The following is a 20139-nucleotide window of genomic DNA, read 5'->3' as shown; positions in this document are numbered from 1 at the left end:
TTTTGAAAATTAATCCTTTTGTTTTATTGTGATTTTGATGGTCACATATTAAACTTTTTTAGTTGTGTTTTTTAAGCAAAATTTAAATAAATAAAAAGAATTTTAGAAATTAAAAAAATGTTTGTATTACCAAATTCAGGTTTATTTATTATATAATAGATTAAACATATCATTAGTGCATTATGAGGATAAGATCTGTCATAAATAAGGATGAGATTTGAGCGGGTGTGTAAAAACCCAATATGGAGGCTGCAATGATGCTGTTGCAGACTAACGCGGGACCAGGACCAGACTGAGGTTGGGCCATGGGAGTTGGGCTATGGAAGTTAGGCTCAGATTGGGTTGAGAGGGTTCAACTATCATTTCTTAAATATCAATCATATCTCTATAATTTTTTTTATTGAACTTTAAAAATGTTAGTGTCTAATTTACCTATATTTCTATATATACATATATATTTATTTTAACATTGGACACAATGAAAGTGTGTTTGCCACACAATAAATCCCTAGTTCCATGTCAATATATATTTTCTTTATTTTACATTTATTTAATTGCAACTACAATATATTATGAGTATGCGACATTTGATAAAATTAAGAGGGTGTTTTGGTTAGGTTTAAAAGTTAATTAATACTAATTTTAAAGTTGTTTATCAGTTTTTTAAAATTAATTAAAAGTGTTTCGAATAGTCAAATTGCTATTCAACTTTAAAGCTATTAGACTAGCATTTCAGAAAGCTTAAAGGTGTTAACTTTCGATTTTTGGAGCATTAATTAAAGTTGATGAAAAAAAGCTCAAATTGACCAAGAAAAAAATAAATATACCCTTAAATAAATTAAAAAATTCCAATCCATGACCCTGTCTTTCTCGCTAGTGTTCTTCATTATCGTTCTCGTCATGTAAAGAAACAATAGCAATAGCAATATCAACCGTTGCTTTCGTTGTTAGGAAAAGAAAAAAAAAAAACATGTTATCGCTATCTCTCTTCCCGTCTCTCATTTTCATTAGAATTTAAATCTTTTTAAATTGTCTAACTTTGATAATCTTCTTTATATATATAAAAGTAGGATAGTCTTAAAAAAAAGAAATTTCCCCCCAAAACTTGTATTAATGATTTGTAATTAATACTTATTGTATTAATAATTTACATTTTGTAATTTGAATTAATAATTTAAAATTTTCAATTGTTTTGAAATAATATATAGTAATAAAATTTTTCCCCAAAACTTGTATTAATGATTTACATTTAGTACTTATTGCATTAATAATTTACATTTTGTAATTTGCATCTTTATATATATAAAAGTAGGATAGTCTTGAAAAAAGAAATTTTCCTCCAAAACTTGCATTAATGATTTACACTTAATACTTATTGCATTAATAATTTGCATTTTGTAATTTGCATTAATAATTTAAAATTTTCAATTGCTTTGAAATAATTAGTAATAAAATTTTTCCCCAAAATTTGCATTAATGATTTGCGTTTAGTACTTATTGCATTAATAATTTATATTTTGTAATTTACATATTTATATATATAAAAGTAAGATAGTATTGAAAAAAGAAATTTCCCTCTAAAATTTGCATTAATGATTTACAATTAATACTTATTGCATTAATAATTTGCATTTTGTAATTTGCATTAATAATTTAAATCTTTCAATTGCTTTGAAATAATAAGTAGTAATAAAATTTTCCCCCAAAACTTGCATTAATGATTTGCGTTTAATACTTATTGCATTAATAATTTATATTTTGTAATTTGTATTAATAATTTAAATCTTTCAATTGTTTTGAAATAATATGTACTAATTATTGTAAAATTAATAATAAATTTTAAATATATGAGTTTTTCAATGCTAATTGTTTTGTATTAAATTTGCATGAGTTTTATGAGAAATATTAATAAACAACTTAAACTATTACTTAAGTCATAGAAAATTATCTATTTATTTAAAATATTTTTTTTATATCTTTATTCTATGTATATTTATATAATATTAAAATATAATAGTCAAATAAAGTATTTTGTCAAGTGTCAATCAATGGTGAATTTTTTCCTAAAAAATTTGCATTAAATCAAAGGTAGTGATTAATTAATTATTAATTACTTTAATAATTATATTATAGTCTTGAAAATGTGAGGTCTTAACAAATTCATAAAAAAATATTTAAGATTGTCAAATACTAGGGTTTTTCAATGCTAATTAATATTTAAGATATCACATTTTTAAGACTATGAAAAAAATCAAAATTTATTTTTTTTAAATTTTGTTATTATTAAAAAAAACTTATTCTTATTCATATTTAAGAGTTTTAATTTATATTTATAATTATAATATAATAAATAGAAAATAACGAACTTCTTTAAGTGAAAATATTATAGATTTTATAATATTTATTTATAAATAAATATAATATAATAAAAAAATTTATAAGTATATTGAATTAAAAATATTCTCTATTAGCATATTAAATAGTGAATAATTAAGTAAACTTAAATTTTTTCAACATGATTAAAGATTAAAAAAATTATAATTATCAATTTTATTAAAATTATTTAAAATAATAAATTTATTTTTTAATTTTTAAATTAAACTCTCCCATATATCACACGGATTCACCACTAGTCTCATTATAATTTCGAGTTATTTTGCCTTGGCAAAACCCATCCCATTGGCTATGGGCGTCGCTAGTGATTGGATGCTTTCTTAATTACCCTTGACCTAACTTTTTTTTTATTTTTAATTATATATATACATATAAAGTTATTAATATAAATATAATTGTTTATATAGTTTATTAAAATTTTAAAAAATTTAAAAGTAAAAATAATGAAATTCTGATAGATAATTGTCATTTGAACAGAGTTTTGTTCAGCATTAAATAATATTATAGAATAATAAAAATATATTTTCGTCCAGCAAAATGACAATTTTAGACTCTTAATGGATCTTTTTGTTTAAAAAATTTAACATCATTATAAGAATTATTATTTTCGTTTTAAAAATAATGATAACTTTTTTATTGATAAATAAAAAAATATATATATTTTACCTTTCACTATTTTTTCTCGTCTCTAATTTTAGAAAAATACATAAAAAAAAAACTTCTACCTTCATCACAAAGACAGGAGAGAGAGAGAGATCATTGCCGTAATATCATGTGGCTGCCATTCAAGAGAGAGAAAGAAGGGAACCGATGAGAGATTTCAAAAGAGAAAGAAAACAAAGAGAAAAATGATGATAAAGTACTTAAATATAAGAATAATTTAGTAATTTTTAATTTTAACGGTGTTAACTAATGACAAATAAAAAATTGTAAAATAATATTAAATCTCATGAGTGCTCATTAGATTTTCTTAAATATTAAAAATAATTTTTATAATTATTCTAAACCTAAAAAATATTATGTATAATTTTTTCAAAATAATTTTAGATAAGCATAAGATCAATGAAGACAACTGATTCTAGACACCATTATAGTATTCTACGATTAGTCTCTTTAAATTTTTTTAAAATAATTTTAGATAAGTATAAAACTAACAAAGGTACTGACTCTAGACACTTCTACATTATTCTCCGATTATGTCATTTAAATTTTTTCAAAATAATATTAAATAAATATAAGACTAACAAAGATAACTGATTCTAGACACTTTTATATTATCATATGATTAGGCCCTTCAAAGTTTTTCTTGCTTGATGATATAACAAAACGAGCCTCAAAAGACCATTTTAAGGTTACACATTAATATTTGTATTGACTGCTATTATTTCTTCTCGAAGGCTATTGATACAAAATATTTTAATATCTCTTTTAAGTGATTTTTTTTGGTTTGAATAATAGTGTGGTAGTCGATAATTGACTCGTTGATGATAAACGTAACTAAGAATATTAATTCGACAAGATTATTATAACATGAATGAGAGAGCTAACCATCTATTGCCACATTATTTCATAATAGAAAAATAATAAATATTTGGACACATAATAATTTATTTTTTTATTATTATCCGATAAATATCCACACATTCAAACACTTTTTTAGAAGCATGAGAAAAGGGAGAGAAAAAATGCCAACTGTTCTGATTTCAAAATTGGAAATACCAGAAAATGAATAAGAATGGTAATTTGAAGGCAAATAGATGTTACTAGAAAGAAGCCCACAGCAGTTCAGCCCAAATGGGCTTTAAATGGGCCAAGCCCAGGGTCCACTGGCCGATTTTTATATAAAAGGTGCACAGAGAGAGAGAGAGAGAGAGAGAGAGAGAGAGGAGCAAAGGAAGAAAGAAATAGAGTAGAGAGCGTCCAGGGAAAGGAAGTAACAGGGGTTTTCGACTGATCGGAGAGGAAAGCCAGCAAAGAAGTCGCCGGTTGAAGGAGAAGACGACGACAACGTTCAACCTTAGGTGATCTTTTCCTTCTATTTCACATTTCTTTTTCCGAGATTTTGCAACCAGAAAGTGGTGGTTTCCGGCGGTATATTCGCAGGCGACAAGTCCCGAGCGTCACTTTTCCTTACCTTTCCTTTTATTCTACTTTTCTCTTCTGTTATTGATTTTCTTCTTTCTCCGGAGCCTCACTCAGCAAACATTTTTAGGTTTCAGAAATGACGAACATGGGACTTCCATTTTAGACCCTGAAACTAGACCCGAGCCGACAGACATCAAACACTAACCCAGACCCACAACTCAATTGCTATATAACCTGAACAGAGAATCCTTATCGTGACCAAAATCAAACTCTGACCGAACAGAAACAAAATACAGAAAATAGAAATAGAATATAATAGTAACAGAAATGGAATAAGAGGGGGGGGGGGGGGGGGGGGGCGAAGAAATGAAATAAGAACGAACAGAGACTGAAAAATGAAAAGAAAAACATTATGAAATTGGTGAACTGGAAATAGTAAAGTGATGAGTTTGTTGGATTTTTACTCAAAACTGATATGGCTAAATGTAAGCGTTTAGGTCTCACTTTACGCCTAATTTAGACAGTTAGTGATTTATAAAAATTTATGTGAATCAGGTTGAGAAAAAGTGAATAACGCAACGCATAGGTCGCGCTGAGAAAGAGAACAGGTGAATGGTTTTTCTCTGGAACATGTATGCTTTTGAGAAATAAATCCCATGCATGATCTTGTACCAGGTTTCATATACACATGATTCTTGATGGAATTTGAAATTTAGTTTACCATGTGCCATGCCAAGAAATTTTACCTTTCAAGTGCTATTAGTTGAAGTAAAATGAAAACTGCATTGTGAAAGACTGAGTAAACATATTTTTGAGAACTTATTGGGAAATGTTTCTTTTGCGAATGTTGTTTCTTGATAAGGAAATTTAGAAATGTTTTGAGAAAAATGATAAGAAAGTGAGTGTTAGATGTAGATTAAAATAAATGTATTTGAGAAGCATTTTACTTAATGGTGTAAACATAAGAGAAAGGGCCATATTAGATGAAGTCTAAGGAAAAGACTCACATGTTGCAGTGGAGTCAAGGTGCCCTAGCAAATAGTGCTACTGTCCTAGTGTCTTAACAGTTAGAGGAGGAAGTCTTCCAACATATGATAGAAATGATTGGTGATCTAAAATTCATGTAGCCAACCACATATGGTGGGATTAAGGTTTGATTTGTTGTTGTTTGTGGGAGTAGTGGCCAGAAATCCATGAAGTAGATCTGTCCGCTACAATAGATTAGGATGACTGTGGTAGCTAGAGGATTGCATTTAGTTCTGAATGGTTAAGACATTCTTATTGCTACAATGTTTTGGTAATCTTAATCAAATCAGCTTAGCTAATAGTTCCAAGCACCATCCTTAGCTGACCCAAAGTACAATGTGAATCCATTGGGACTACTATCACCCAAATAGAAAGCAACTGACATTAAGAGATTGAGAAAAGATACCATAGTAGCTCCCCGAGTTGTAAGAAATATCAAGAAAGATGTTATGAGATTTTGTTATTACTTGCCCCACCATTACCTGAGAAAGCACTACAGAAGTATTACTTATAGAAGAATTCTTCAAAAATAGTTACTCTAGAAAGATTTTCTTGAAGAAGAGTTATTTGAAAAAGAATTAGGGAAAAAAGTTACTTGATAAAGATTTTCTTGAAGATGAGTTATTTGAAATAATGTTACTAGAATTTATTGAAAAAGAGCAATTTGAGGAAGAAAAGATGAGTTACTTGAGAAGGGAAGGTATTCAAGAAGAGTTATTTCAGAAAGTATGACTTGAGGAATTTCTAGAAATAAGTTATTTGAAAAAGAATGTCTTGAAAACGGAGTTACTTGAAAAAAGTTATGAGAAATATTTCTCGAAACGTAAAAAGTTGTTTTAGAAAGAATTTATTGAAAAGAAAAAGCTTTATGTGAGAAAGAATTACTTTAGAAAAGATTCATCATCAACTGCAGTTACTGCACCTTATCCTAACTAAGTTAGGATCAGTGGCTACCTTTAAAAAAACTATTTGAGTATTATATTTGAGAAAATTTATTTGAGTATGTTTCAGATGATCATGCCTGCATTAGGAAACTTGTTTAGAATGAAATGATGTTGATTTATTATCTAGGAAAGGTTTTAGATTCTCACTTATTATAATACTGCCAGTCTTCCCATACGTTAGGCTGCGAGATTATTCTTACCATTTCAGTTCAACATTGAGTCTTGGTGTAGACATCTCGAGTTAGGGATTCACTTACAGGACTTACTAGGGAAGTTTTTAAGTGTATGCTAATTTTTGTTTGCTGGGATTACATTGTTGGATTTTATAATATTTAGCTGAGACTACGTTGTGGTATTCTTTTAACATTAAATGCATATTTTGGAAAAAAAATCCAGGTTATGGTTGACGGGATATTTCTGAATTTTATTCCAGGGTTGAGCAAAGGCTTACTTGTTCCTTGGGGTCAAAGGCGCAAGCAAGGCTCACGGCCAGTCCCACTCTGGAGTTTGGTATGACATAAACTCCTTGAGATCTTGCCTATTTGAACTTTTCTATCAGTTACTTGTGATGAGGGTTACACACACACACTCCCCACAGCAGCATTTTTTCTGAAAGAAAAGTAATGATTTTGCTTGTGCTTCAAGTTAGAATTTTAGTCCAAGTTATGGAGCTGGAGTCCAGTTAGAAGGGGCAAAGCTTGTCCTAAGAAGCTTATATATGTGATACCAAAAAATTGAGGTGGGGGGGAGCAGAAATTTGGGCTTATGAAAGAGACAGGAACAAAAGTTTTTCCCCTTGAAAATGAGAATGAGGAACATTCTAATATCCTTGGAAGGCTAAAAGAAAATAAAAGAAGCAAAGAAGAAGGTTAAAAGGCAAATTTGGGAATATGAAAACCACAGAAAAAAATTTACACTGTAAAAGATAGGAAAAATATAATCCTTGGAAGGCTTTGTATCTGTCCCCTAAACATACCATATCAATCAAAGAGGAGCTATTAGCCTTCAACATTTATTGCCAAACACCCTGATAGGTACAACCTCAACAACAGAAGATCGAGTCTTAATCTCACTCTGTGAAGCTCAATTAGGCTACAGTGATTTGACTTAAAAATGACTCACCCTGAACAATCCCATAGAAAAGATTAGATCATATTCCATTCTCTACCTTGCTATTAGGCAACAGATGATCAAATGGCTGATTGAATTTTCACTTTCTTGCTCATGTAGCATTGATCTGTAATGATGTGCCTCTTCCTTAAATTATTAGTTGTGAGGATTATCTGCGCCAAGCTGCTTTGCTAACCTTAAGCTTCTAAGCATCAACAAAAAGTTGAAGAAAAGATCTTTTTTTGGTTGGCAACCATTCCAAGGAGTGTATCCGTTTCATTAGAACTAAACAACCTTAAGTCAAACAAAAATGAGCTGATGGAGAGTCAATCTCCAGCCTATTTTCTGGGTGGGAGGATCCAAAGGTATCCGTTGTGCAAGGGAAAATGAATTAGCAATAAAAGCTTCTAGATTCTTAGCAATTTTGAATAAATCTGGAAAAGCCTCCTCACAGCTTCATGCTCACAGGAAATCTCACTGATGTAGGACTGATCTGGTATTCTTAGAAGACTAACTAATTGGAGACTTATTTAGGGTTGGAAGGATGGTTTAGCTATGTACCACAAGTAACAGGTTACTAGGCAATTTATAGGTGAAATCATAGTTGTATGAGGCACAAGGCATTTTAAGGATCAAATTAGTGCTTGTGGCCTAGGCGTGAGGTGAAGCATGACCCTTAGGCACATTAGGTGCACATTTTTTCCAAAATGCTTATAAAAATACTCATACACTATTCTTTTCAATATGTACCTATGAGGAGGTATATGCAAACTCATAAACTCATAAATGACAAATAACCAACCCTATAATAGCAACTAATATTGTTGTCGGAAAACGACGAGTTTCTTTTTTAATTAGTTTCTTCTAACTACAAAATAGGTTAGAGGAAAGAAAAATTTATACTAGAACACACTGCCAGAAACATCATGGGAAAAAATTTGTTTCTTCTAATTTCTTTTGTAATTATTGGGAAGAAAAAAATATAGCAGAAAAACAGTTACAAAAAAAAAAATCAGTTTCTTTTGCAATTAGTTTCTTTTAACTTGCCAAAGAAATTAGGAGAGAAAAAAAAGTGGACACAATGAAAACATTTTTTTCTTAGCAATTAGTTTCTTCTAAATTGCAACAGAAATTAGAAGAAAGAACAAAAAAAGTAGAGTAGAACATAGTGAAAAACAATTATGGTAAAGAATTAGTTTCTGCTAAAATGCAAAAGAAATTAGAAAGAAAGAAAAATGAAGCAGCACGCAGTCATGAATAGTTCTCCAGCAAGTGAACATACACTGCCAAAGGATCTTGGAGATGAGTGGGAGATCTAGCAGACCTCCAGCTTATGCCACTATGCTTGCCTCTCACTTAGACAAGAATATGCAATCAAATAAACAAGAAATAAGATCTGAGATGACAAATGAACAAGAAATAGGGTTTTAATACACTCGTATATACAATACGTGTGCCTTGTACCTTGCATGAGGCATGCACCTCATGTGCCTAGGCAGCGCATTAAGCATGGTGCTGTGCCTCTGTGGTGAGGAAGCGTAGAGAGCTGTGCCTCTATGTGCCTCACCCTTAGGTGCACCTGACCTTTAACTATGGTAAAATATGGTGAAAAAGATGCAATTTGGGGGCTGAGAATAGGGCTGGAAGTAGTGTTATGAAAATAAAAGCTGAAATTAAAAGGTTAGGGAAGAGAGAAATATTATCTAGGCATCATACCTAGGGTTTTGGAGGCATCACACCTAAGGTTAGAATTGCATTACACAATTCAAAGAAAACATCCATGCTCAGAGAAAACTGCAGTACTTTTTCTATTCACTAATGAAAAAAGAGAGATTACAATGATATATATAGAGTTCTAGGAATTTTATTCCTACAAGGATTAGGAAATTCTTTTCCTATAGAAAACTAAACAAAAACTAAAACTATTAATAATAAAACTAGGAAAAGACTAAATAAAACACAAGCACTATAAATAAAAAACCTAACACATAATTAGAGTTAAAAAAAAGCCCTAGGAGACATTTGTAGAATGACAAAAATATCCTTCATGTATAAAAACATCAAACGTAAGCCTAATAAAAACTCCCAATAGGACTGTTCTTCATCCAAAGCATTCCAAACTAATGCTTGGACCTTAGAGGTAATTTTAGGATGCCTCTCGTATGTCTTTAGAGGTTGTTGCCAACTTTTTCCATCACTCATCCTCGCCCTTCCCATTTTGAACAAAACAAGCTTATCAAAATTTTTCCTCATCCTTATAATGTCTTTCAACAATCCAATAGTTCTCAACTTGTGTATAATCTCACCACTCTAATAATATTTCTTAACGATTAATCTCTGGTCTTTTCCACAACCTAATTCTAGTGTCGCCCTTGAAAATGATATTGCCTTGACTGAATAATCTCACACTTGAAACTAGATCACCAAATAAAAGAAAAGACAAGAGAAGTGGTTTTGTAGAAGCTGAAGGAGAAGCTATGTACTAGGGAAAAATAAAGACAGAAAAGTTCCCCATTTGAGCACAAACCCAGCTGATGGACCACCCTCTATGATATTAATTATTTCTTTACTGAATTTGCTTCGCTAATAAACTCATATGATGGATTGGCATGAGATTCAGTGCTAAATTTTTTACAAATATAATATTATTTTAATTAATAAATAATTACCAAAATAGCATTCAAAATATAATATTTGCTAATCTAGCATCCAAATTGCCGCAATAATAGCCATGACATGCAGAGGCATAGATATATGTCTTTATCCACAAAAAAAAAAAAAAGTTAACATATATGATATGAAAAGGAAACAAAAAACATATATAAACAAAAATCCATATAACCTAGAATGTTTCCGACACAAACAGTCATTATCTAAATAACATGCAACGCAGAACTTCACAAACACCAACAATTATTAGTTGTGCCATAACCAAATTAGGGTTTTGTATTTTGTAGTTTTTGCTTGGGCTTAATTGGTGAGTAGGTTGGGTTGGGCTCTAGTTGTTAGTTTGGTTATATAAGTATATAAAATGTAAGCATATTAATATATCAATGAAATAACAAAAACATATATAATAATTAAAAATATTTAATATTATTATATGCAGGTCAGGTTCAGGGTTGAAGTACCTATCTCCACCCTTGACCCGTACCCGCAGGGGTTTTTTAATTTTCAGTTTGTACTCACCCCAATTTTCAAGGCTATACCCTTCTCCAAGTGTATTAGATTTGTCATATCAGGTAGAAATTGCCTTCCCTATTGACTGGGACTTGGTGTATTAGTAAGAGGGGGGCCTTTAATGTCATCCTCCTGGTCCTTTGCTGCCTCCAAGTCCTTGTTCCTACCACGACCTTGTCTACCACAATGATACACAATCGGGACAGTCTTGTGTCTGCATGGCTGTGTGGAATGTTGTGAGGGCATTGATAACTCTTCCAATTCCGTTGCCTCTTCAGATCCAAGGTCACCAATGTCACGATAGTCACAATCATAATGATCTACATTCCTCACCTCTTTTGACTACTTAGAGGTGCACTAATTGTGCTCTGAAATAATGCTTGACAACTTTCCACTTGGGTAATTTGGTGCACAGGTTGTCTCGGTTTCATATTGAAGCAGATATGTACACACTTTGATGATAACTCATCACCCTTTTTAATCATTATTTCTAGAAATGTGTCATCCTATAAGGTGGAACATCATTTACCCATCTCAGCCCTGAAGAATATGGACACGGTCTTAATGTCATAACATTCCATTTAAATTCCCACTGCATGGCATTCAAATTTCCTCCTTGTCTTTTTCTTAAGAGGGTTTCTTGTTTACCAACATATTTCATGACCTGTTAACCTTTCTCCCATTGGCCATTCTAAATATTGGGTCCTTACTGTACTCATCCTTAACCCATGTACAAACAAGTAAAAATCAATCAGAAAATATTATTTCATAAAACATAATCTCCCTTATTTATTTCATAGCCTTTTCAAACCCTTTCAGTGACAAGTTTCTATATACAAATTAGTATATTATAGGTTATATATTGTTGGGAAATAAGGAGTGTATTTTCTTAGTTTTATTAGGTTTATCCGATGGGTTTGTGTCTTATTGTTTTTATCTTTCATTTGTTGGTTATTCTTGAAACAAGACTTTGAAATAATCCAATAGCTTGCTTGAATTAAATCCGAGAGTAGCAGAAATATATATATACAAACTACTGCTATATCACTTTCCTAGAAAGTAGGAAATGATTGGGTACTCTACTCCTAAAAATAGGGATAACTATCTCCTAAAACTTAGGAGATAAAGAAGATGTAAAATACAAAACATTACAACAATTATCTACTACTAACAAATATAAATTTAAATAATCTGAAGATAATCTTGAGTTCCAGCATGTTATCATGTTTCTAGAGTCCTTCTCCACTTATACTTCTAACAGAAAACTAATCTTGTCTAATACTCCCCCTCAAGCTGGAGAATAGATGGAAGTCATTTCCAGCTTGCTAATTAGAGCCTCAAAAACTGGTCTTGTAACTGCCTTTGTTAAAACATCAGCCACTTGATCATTAGATGATATATAGGTCAAGATTATTCCTCCTTCCTCAATTTCTCTTTTTATAAAATTCCTATCAATCCTCACATGTTTCATCCGGTCATGTTGCACTGGATTTTTAACAATGCTGATAGCTGATTTGCTATCACTAAATACTTTTGTTGGTTGAGATAGAGGAATCTTCAAGTCCTCCATGAGTCTTTCCGGCCAGATTACTTCACATATCCCATGAGTAATTGCTCGAAACTCGGTTTCAGCACTGCTATGAGCCATAACTGACTGCTTCTTGCTTCTCTATGTAAGAATATTCTCAAATACCTTAGTGCAATACCCTGAAGTTGAACGACTATCTTCTCTAGAACCAGCCCAGTCTGCATCTACATAGCCTTCAATGTTCCTATTTTCAGTTTTCTTGAACATTAATCCTTTTCCAGGAGTTCCCTTTAGGTATTTTAGAGCATATTGAACTGCCTTCATATGTTTTTCTGTGAGTGAATGTATATATTGGCCGATTACACTCATTGAATAGGCTATGTTTGGCCTAGTTAATGACAAGTAAATCAACCTCCCTACCAACCTTTGATACTTTTCTTTGTTCACGGGAGCATCATCACCTTTTTCTTCAAGTTTCCAGCCCTTTTCCCAGAGTGTTCTAGCTGGTTTGCAAGCTGTCATTCCGGTATCTTTCAGCAAATCCAAGGTATACTTCTATTGTGAGATGAACAAACCCTCTTTGCTTCAAGCTATCTCCATGCCTAGGAAATATCTCATAGTTCCTAGGTCTTTAACTTCAAACTTAGCCTTCAATTGCTGCTTTAGATTATCAATTTCTTGCAAATCATCACCTGTTATAATAATATCATCAACATAAACAATCAATATAGCTCTTTTTCCATTTTTGTTGAGTTTAATGAACAAAGTATGCTCGGATTGGCCTTGTATATACCATAGCTGCTTGAGGGTCATGCTGAATTTGTGAAACCAAGCCCTTGGTGACTGTTTTAAACCATAGAGTGACTTTTTCAGCTTGCACACACTGCCACTTCCAACCTTTTGCTCAAAACCGGGGGGAACCCTCATATAAATCTCTTCTTCCAAATCACCATTAAGAAAAGCATTTTTAATGTCGAATTGGAAGAGAGGCCAATCAAAATTCACAGCAATAGATAATAGTACTTGAATGGAATTTAGTTTGGCAACCGGGGTAAATGTCTCCTCATAGTCGATTCCAAAGGTTTGGGTAAAACCTTGTGCAACCAACCTAGCTTTATATCGCTCAATGCTCCCATCAGCCCTGTATTTGACTGTAAATACCCATCTACATCTAACCACTTTCTTGTTATGTGGCAATGGAACTATCTCCCATGTCTTATTTCCCACTAATGCATTCATTTCTTCCATTACAGCCATTCTCCACTTAGGATCTTCCATAGCAGCCTGAATATTTTCGGGAATATTAATGCTGTCAATCTGGGCCAAATACCCTCTGAACTGTGGAGCCAATTTCACATAGGTTACATGATTAGATATTGGGTACTTAACACATGATCTTACCCCTTTTCTCAATGCTATTGGAACAGCCCAATCTAAGCCATCTTCTTCTTTAGTATTGCTGTCACTTTCTAGTGCAGCTGTCCCCTCATTGCTACCCTTTTTTGCTGAAGGATCGGTCTTTGGAGATGGCTGGTTTTGCTTCAGTTCTATATGACCTTTAGATTTTCTTGAATAGACAAATAGAGGAGGATTTTTGGCTGCTGTAGGACTAGGTTTTTTCTTGCTTAGTATGATGAGATGACTCAAAATTTGCAGGATTTTTGGTGTTAGGTTCAGAATTTCCAGCAGGTTTAGAATTTCTAGCACCAAACAGCATGTTGTCATGAGGCAACAATGTGTTGTCATGAGGCACTAAGAATTCTCCCCCTTGAGAACACACTGGTAGATTTGGATCAAAGGAAAATAAGGGAGAAATGGGCTCATTGGAACTGTTTTGGTGGCTTGTGAGGGAATAATAGGGAAGATCTTCATAGAATGTCACATCGGTGGGAACCAAAAATTTGTGACTGGTCGGACAATAGCATTTGTAACCCTTTTGAGAGGGGGAATATCCCACAAAAATGCACTTGGTGGCTTTGGGATCCAACTTGGTCCGAGAAGGGGCATTGTTGTAAACATAGACGATGCAACCAAAAACCTTGGGAGCAATAGACAAGATGGTAGAGATGGTTGGATACATAGTACATAGAATGTTGAGAGGAGTTTGGAATTACAGATGAGAGATGGTTAATTAGGTAGGCAATAGTGAGGATTGCTTCTCCCCAATAAGAATGAGGCACATTCATAGTGATCATCATAGCTCTAGCCACTTCTAGGAGGGGTCGATTTTTTCATTCGGCCACTCCATTTTGTTGGGGTGTATATGGATAAGAGCTTTGATGAAAAATACCATGCTCGGCCAAGTAATGAGAGAGATCATTTGAAAATATTCTCGACTATTATCTGTGCGAATTATTTTGATGGAAGTTTGGAACATATTCAAAATTAATTTGTGGAATTGTTTGAATATGTTACCAGCTTCAGATTTTTCCTTCATCAAGTACACCCAACAAGTCCTAGAATGATCATCGATAAATGTAATAAACCATCTAGAACCAATGATGTTAGGGCATTTAGAGGGTCCCCAAATATCACTATGAATTAATTGGAAGGGAGTAGAAGGCTTATACATTTGAGTAGGATGATGAGATCTAGGTTGCTTAGCAAGAGTACACTGTTCACATGAAAGAAACTGCTCTTTATTACCAAACATATCAGGATATAAAGATCTAATGTAAGGAAAGCTAGGATGTCCTAAGCGTTTATGCCATAACAGGACATTGGCATTGGTTTACACTTAGAACAACTTTATTAGAAGAAAAACTAGAAGGAAAAAAAAGATCTATTGCAAGACAATAAAGGCCATCCATTACTTTAGCGTTGCCAATCATCCTCCCCGAGGCTCGATCCTGAAAAACACAATAAGAAGCGTAGAACATTACGGTGCAGTTCATATCTTTAGTGATCCGACTTACTGATAATAAAATTATATTGCAGTCCAGGAACATGTAACACAGAATTCAGCTTTAAATTAGAAATATATGCAGTCCCCATGCCCAAAACCGGTGAAGTGGTTCCGTCAGCCATAGATATATTGAGAGATAAGTCACATAAGGTATAATCAGTCGAAGACCATGCTGAATTTGTCATATGGTCTTATGCTCCCGTGTGAATCACCCATATATTCTTAGAAAGACTTTTAGAAACCAAGGAGTAGGGCTGGAAATTACCTTGCAGTGCTAGAGAAGCAGGGGCTGAGGATTAGTTTGGACGGACTGATTTGTACCTTGGTTTAGAAGCCTATACAAGGCTTGAACTTGCTCTTCTGATAGATTCAGATTGGACTTATTTTCTGTTGGAGCCTCAGCTTTATAGGCTGCTGCTTTGGGATTATCTCTCCTCGGCTGTGGCTTCCAATTTGCTGGTTTGCCATGGATTTTCCAGCAATTTTCCTTAGTATGATTGGGCCGCTTGCAATGGTCACACCATAACTTCTCCCTTGCTTGACTCTTTGCAAAAACATCCCCCTGTTTAACAGAGGCAAGAGCTGAATGCTGGTGAGGTAAGACTGAATCTGATGGGTTTTGGGGCATCACTTTTCTCCTGCCCAGGGTCCAGTGGCTGATTTGTATATAAAAGTGGTAGGGAGAGAGAGAGAGAGAGAGAGAAGCAAAGGAAGAAGAATAGAGAATAGAGAGCATGCAGCGAAAGGGAGAAGAAAGAAGAGGAGGGTTTATTGAAGGAAAGCCAAAGAAGGGTCTTTTGACTGATTGGAGAGGAAGGCCAGCAAAGAAGTCACCAGTTGAAAGAGAACATGACAACAGTCAACCTCAGGGGTGACCTTTTCCTTCTCTTTCACGTTCCTGTTTTCTGAGATTTTGCGACCAGAAAGTGGTAGTTTCTGGTGGTATCTTTGCAGACATGTTCTGAGCATCTCTTTTCCTTTCCTTTCCTTTTATTCCACTTTTCCCCTCCGTTATTGATTTCCTTCTTTCTTCAGAGCCTCACTCTGCAAACAGTTTTAGGTTTCGGAAATGAGGAACAGTGTTTTCATTTTAGACCCTAGCGGATGCACACGAAAACCTAACCCGGACCCACAACTCAATTACAATACAACCTGAAGAGAAAATCAGAATCATGACCAAAATCAAAGTCTGACCAAACAGAAACAAAATACGAAAAATGGAAATAGAAAAGAATAGTAACAGAAATGGAACAGGAAGGGTTTTTATTTTTTATTTTATTTTATTTATTTATTTATTTTTTTTTTTTGGGGGGGGGGGATGGAATAAGAAAAAAAAATAGAGATTGAAAAATGAAAAGAAAAAAATTATTAAATTTGTGAACTGGAAAATAAAATAAGTTCCTTATTTGTTTGAATAAATTCCGAAGTTAATTGCAGATTTATTTCGTTTTACAAATATTTATATTACATATCATATGTTGCACATTTGTATACATGTATATTTACATATTTAGAAATTTCTATATACAAATTAGTATACCACAGATTATATATCACTGATATGTCTATATTTATCCTCACATTTATATATATATATATATAAACCCTCACATTTATATATATATATATATATGTACACATTTATACTGGTTTATATTTTGGATTACATATTCCTACAAATTGTCTAAGCGTGGGCATAGAACCACTGTTGTTGTGTCTGGCCATGCTGTATGGATTGGCTGGTGATGTGATGGCTTGGATGCTAGTTTAGTTTGGATGCTATTTTGGTAATTATTTAGTAAATTAATATTATTTTAATAAAAAATCTGTCACCCAAATTTAAGAGCCAGAACAGTAGCAAAGAGAACCTTTAGTGAGATTATTTATTTGAGCAAATAATGTCACTATAACTGAATTTGGATAACAAATATAGTGTTTTTAGGCTAACCATACTCTAAACGTGCCAAACCTAGCAGAATCAGGGTGTTTGACCTCAGCTTGGCAGATTTTGGAACCCTAAAATTGTAGTTTAGCTTGAGGTCAAGTCAAAACACTGGTGAGCATGGTTGTACTTCAATCTTGAACCACCTTGTATCAAAGAGTTTGTCTCTGCTCATTTATCTAAATGATAATAGCACTGAGATTGAGGTCAAGTTAAAACTCAAAATTGAGGTTTGACATTTAATTTGTGTAAAATATGAATACCAAGTTATTGATTTTTTAACTCTAAAACTTTGACCAGAAAGGTAAAAAATGTGAAATCAAATAAAGGGCATACTCAATGCATGAGACTCCTCACTTTGCAAGAGTAGGGGAGGGTAGACGTGTTACACAATGTGGGATGGACCACCCAGACCTTTTTATCAAAATGAAAAAAAAAAATCAAAATTTTCACATGATTCATAAGAAGTCTACATGTTGAATAATACCTCATTTTTCTTAGTATCTCAAAATGTTGACAAATAAGTAGTAACCAAATTTCTGGATCCCAACAGCTGAAGAACCCAAATTTGTCTAAAACCACATTTAAGTTCCAAAGATCTCGCTCTTATACTTTTATCTTTTTCTTTATACTGATCTAGATTTGGTTAGTAGCTATATTATAAAAGGATATATCATAATGGGCTACTTCTTGATGTTCGTTTACTTTTGTGGCAAGAAATTCTATAAAAGCCTTGACAGAATAGCTAGTAACTTGCAGATTGGTTGTATGAAGAAAATGGAAGGATCAAGTTCAGACAGAATCAGTCACCTTCCTGCTGATGTGAAAGAAAAAATTCTAATGTGCCTGCCAATGGAGGATGCAGTGAGGACTAGCATCTTGTCTAAGAAATGGAGGCACAGCTGGGTGACACTTCCCCAGCTTGTTTTTAATGATAAGTTCTGCAGAAAAGCGAGGACAGCGCCAAAAAATGAACTTCTCATGGCTATATATCAAGTTCTATTGCATCATCGTGGACCAATATTAAAGTTTGAACTATCCATGTGCTCATTGAAAAGTTGTTCTGAGATCGATCAGTTGATACCTTTTGTGTCAAACAATGATCTCCAAGAACTCATCCTTCATATTCAGAGTGGTGAACCATATAAACTCCCATCCTCTTTTTTTTCATGTCTTCAGCTTAAACATTTGGAACTCCGTTTGTGTTCATTTAATCCTCCTCGTAGATTTGGAGGATTTAGCATGCTTCTTTCCCTAGAGCTTCAGGATGTTGCCATTACTTCTAGGGTCCTTTCTGGATTGATCCACAGTTGCCCAAGACTTGAAAAGCTGAAACTTGGAAGTTGCAAAATATTCAGTTTCAGTCACCTTGAAATTATTGCCCCAAAACTTAAATCCTTAAATTTTGATGGAAAATTCCGTTCCTTATCTTTCAAAAATACCCCGAAACTTGAAAGAGTTTCTCTTCTTTTATATGAGATCATGCCTTGGGAAAGGTACGAGGGCAGAGATTTATCCAACTGGGTGACACTATTTTCTGGTCTACCAGCTATGGAGTTTCTGGAGTTGGACTATGGTTGTCTCCAGGTAACACACAGATTATTTTAACCATGTTATTCATTTAGTTAATTTCATGTTTGGGCTTGAGGTGAGTATGCCATGTTTCTCTAATTTTGTTGTCTGCTGCCAGTTGATTTCTGCAGGTGGCATACCTGAAAGGCTTCCAACTACATTGAGTAATCTTAAGATTCTTGAGTTGTCTTTTATACGTTTTGAGCACGTGTTTGAGCTCTCAAGTATTTTCTGCTTAATTAGAAGCTCTCCGCACTTGGAAAAACTTACAATTGGGGTATAATGCAAAATTATGTTTCCTATGTTTATAATATAAATTTTCAATCTTTAGGTCCAGTCTCAAACTATAGTTCCTTCTTTGCAGGTACTTGTTGACGGAATTGAGCATGTGGAAATTGTTGCAAATTTTATAGCCGTGGAAGGATGGTCGGCTGATATCTCTTTAAATCAGCTTAAGGAAGTAGAAATGCGGGACGTGTGGGGCACAAGGGCTGAATTGGAGTTCATTAAGCTTCTATTAGGCAAATCGCCTGTCCTAGAAAAAATGGTTATTGAGACAAATGGGTTGTTGGGTCATGAAGCAGTGAAGTTCTTGAGCAAGGTGATGAGATTTAAGCGCTTATCACCTTTGGCCGAGGTCTACTATTCAGACCCAGATGAAGATTTAGACGGAGACTATTATGATCAAGATTATTAGCATTTGGATTGTGTCCGCTTTGAAGTTTGAGCAGCTACCAATGGTTTATGTGAGCTTCGAGGATGATCTTTTTGTGATGTGTTGTGCTGCCAGTTCCAAGTCCAGGCAACAGCTGCTATCCCATATCTCCTTGGTAAATTTTGCAACTTGTTGGGAATTTGGCCAAGTTATGAAATTATGTACTTATGCTTGGTGACAGCTTTGTTTTGTTTTGTTTATATTATTCTTATTACTTTGGATGATTGCTGGAAGATGTAATGCTTTTGGGACAATAAAGAAAATGTCTCTATTGTTGATCAGCTTCTATACAGTGGAGATGCTATGCTACCACCACTTTCCAGAGCTTGAATTATATGATGCTATTTTGCATTAAAGTGGTCATTTCAGCATGAACTTTCTGACTCGCGTCTTGCTTTGAGTAGAGAATTATTTGGCTCTGCATCTGGTTGTTATGATTGAATTTTCCAGATATTCATGTTGTGAGAATAAAGTTTGTAAGGATGATGATGATGATATGATTATATATGGTCATATGGGGAATATGGTTGGAGTTAGATGAGTACCAGGGATTAGGATACTTAGATCTAGTCAATTTAAGCTTGGGATTGTGTATGAATTTTAACAAATTATCAAAATATTTAGTTTATTGATTGATTACTTGAAATTATATTAGTTTTTTCTGTGTAATTATATTATTATTTAATTATTTTTAGGAGGAATGAGTTGTAACTTGTTATTTATTGATTTAATTATTCC

The 20139-nt window shown here is 33.3% G+C and overlaps 1 protein-coding gene across 2 annotated transcripts; it reads left to right on the top strand.

Moving 5' to 3' along the window:
* Positions 1-4271: 4271 nt before the first annotated feature.
* Positions 4272-19757, top strand: LOC127797988 (F-box/FBD/LRR-repeat protein At1g13570-like). Of its 2 annotated transcripts, XM_052331249.1 has the most exons (6): positions 4272-4415; positions 5035-5087; positions 6883-6959; positions 17874-18701; positions 18805-18963; positions 19051-19757. In XM_052331249.1, the coding sequence occupies exons 4-6, from the start codon at positions 17883-17885 to the stop codon at positions 19381-19383; spliced, it is 1311 nt and encodes a 436-aa protein (XP_052187209.1). In that variant the 5' UTR covers positions 4272-4415; positions 5035-5087; positions 6883-6959; positions 17874-17882; the 3' UTR covers positions 19384-19757. The 2 variants fall into 2 exon arrangements, with proteins under 2 accessions (XP_052187209.1, XP_052187210.1); XM_052331250.1 differs by lacking the exon at positions 5035-5087.
* The last annotated feature ends 382 nt before the right edge of the window (positions 19758-20139 follow it).

Source organism: Diospyros lotus, chromosome 3 (assembly GCF_014633365.1).
Source record: "Diospyros lotus cultivar Yz01 chromosome 3, ASM1463336v1, whole genome shotgun sequence".
NCBI classification, from domain to species: domain Eukaryota; kingdom Viridiplantae; phylum Streptophyta; class Magnoliopsida; order Ericales; family Ebenaceae; genus Diospyros; species Diospyros lotus.
This window is presented reverse-complemented; position numbering and strand designations above follow the sequence as displayed.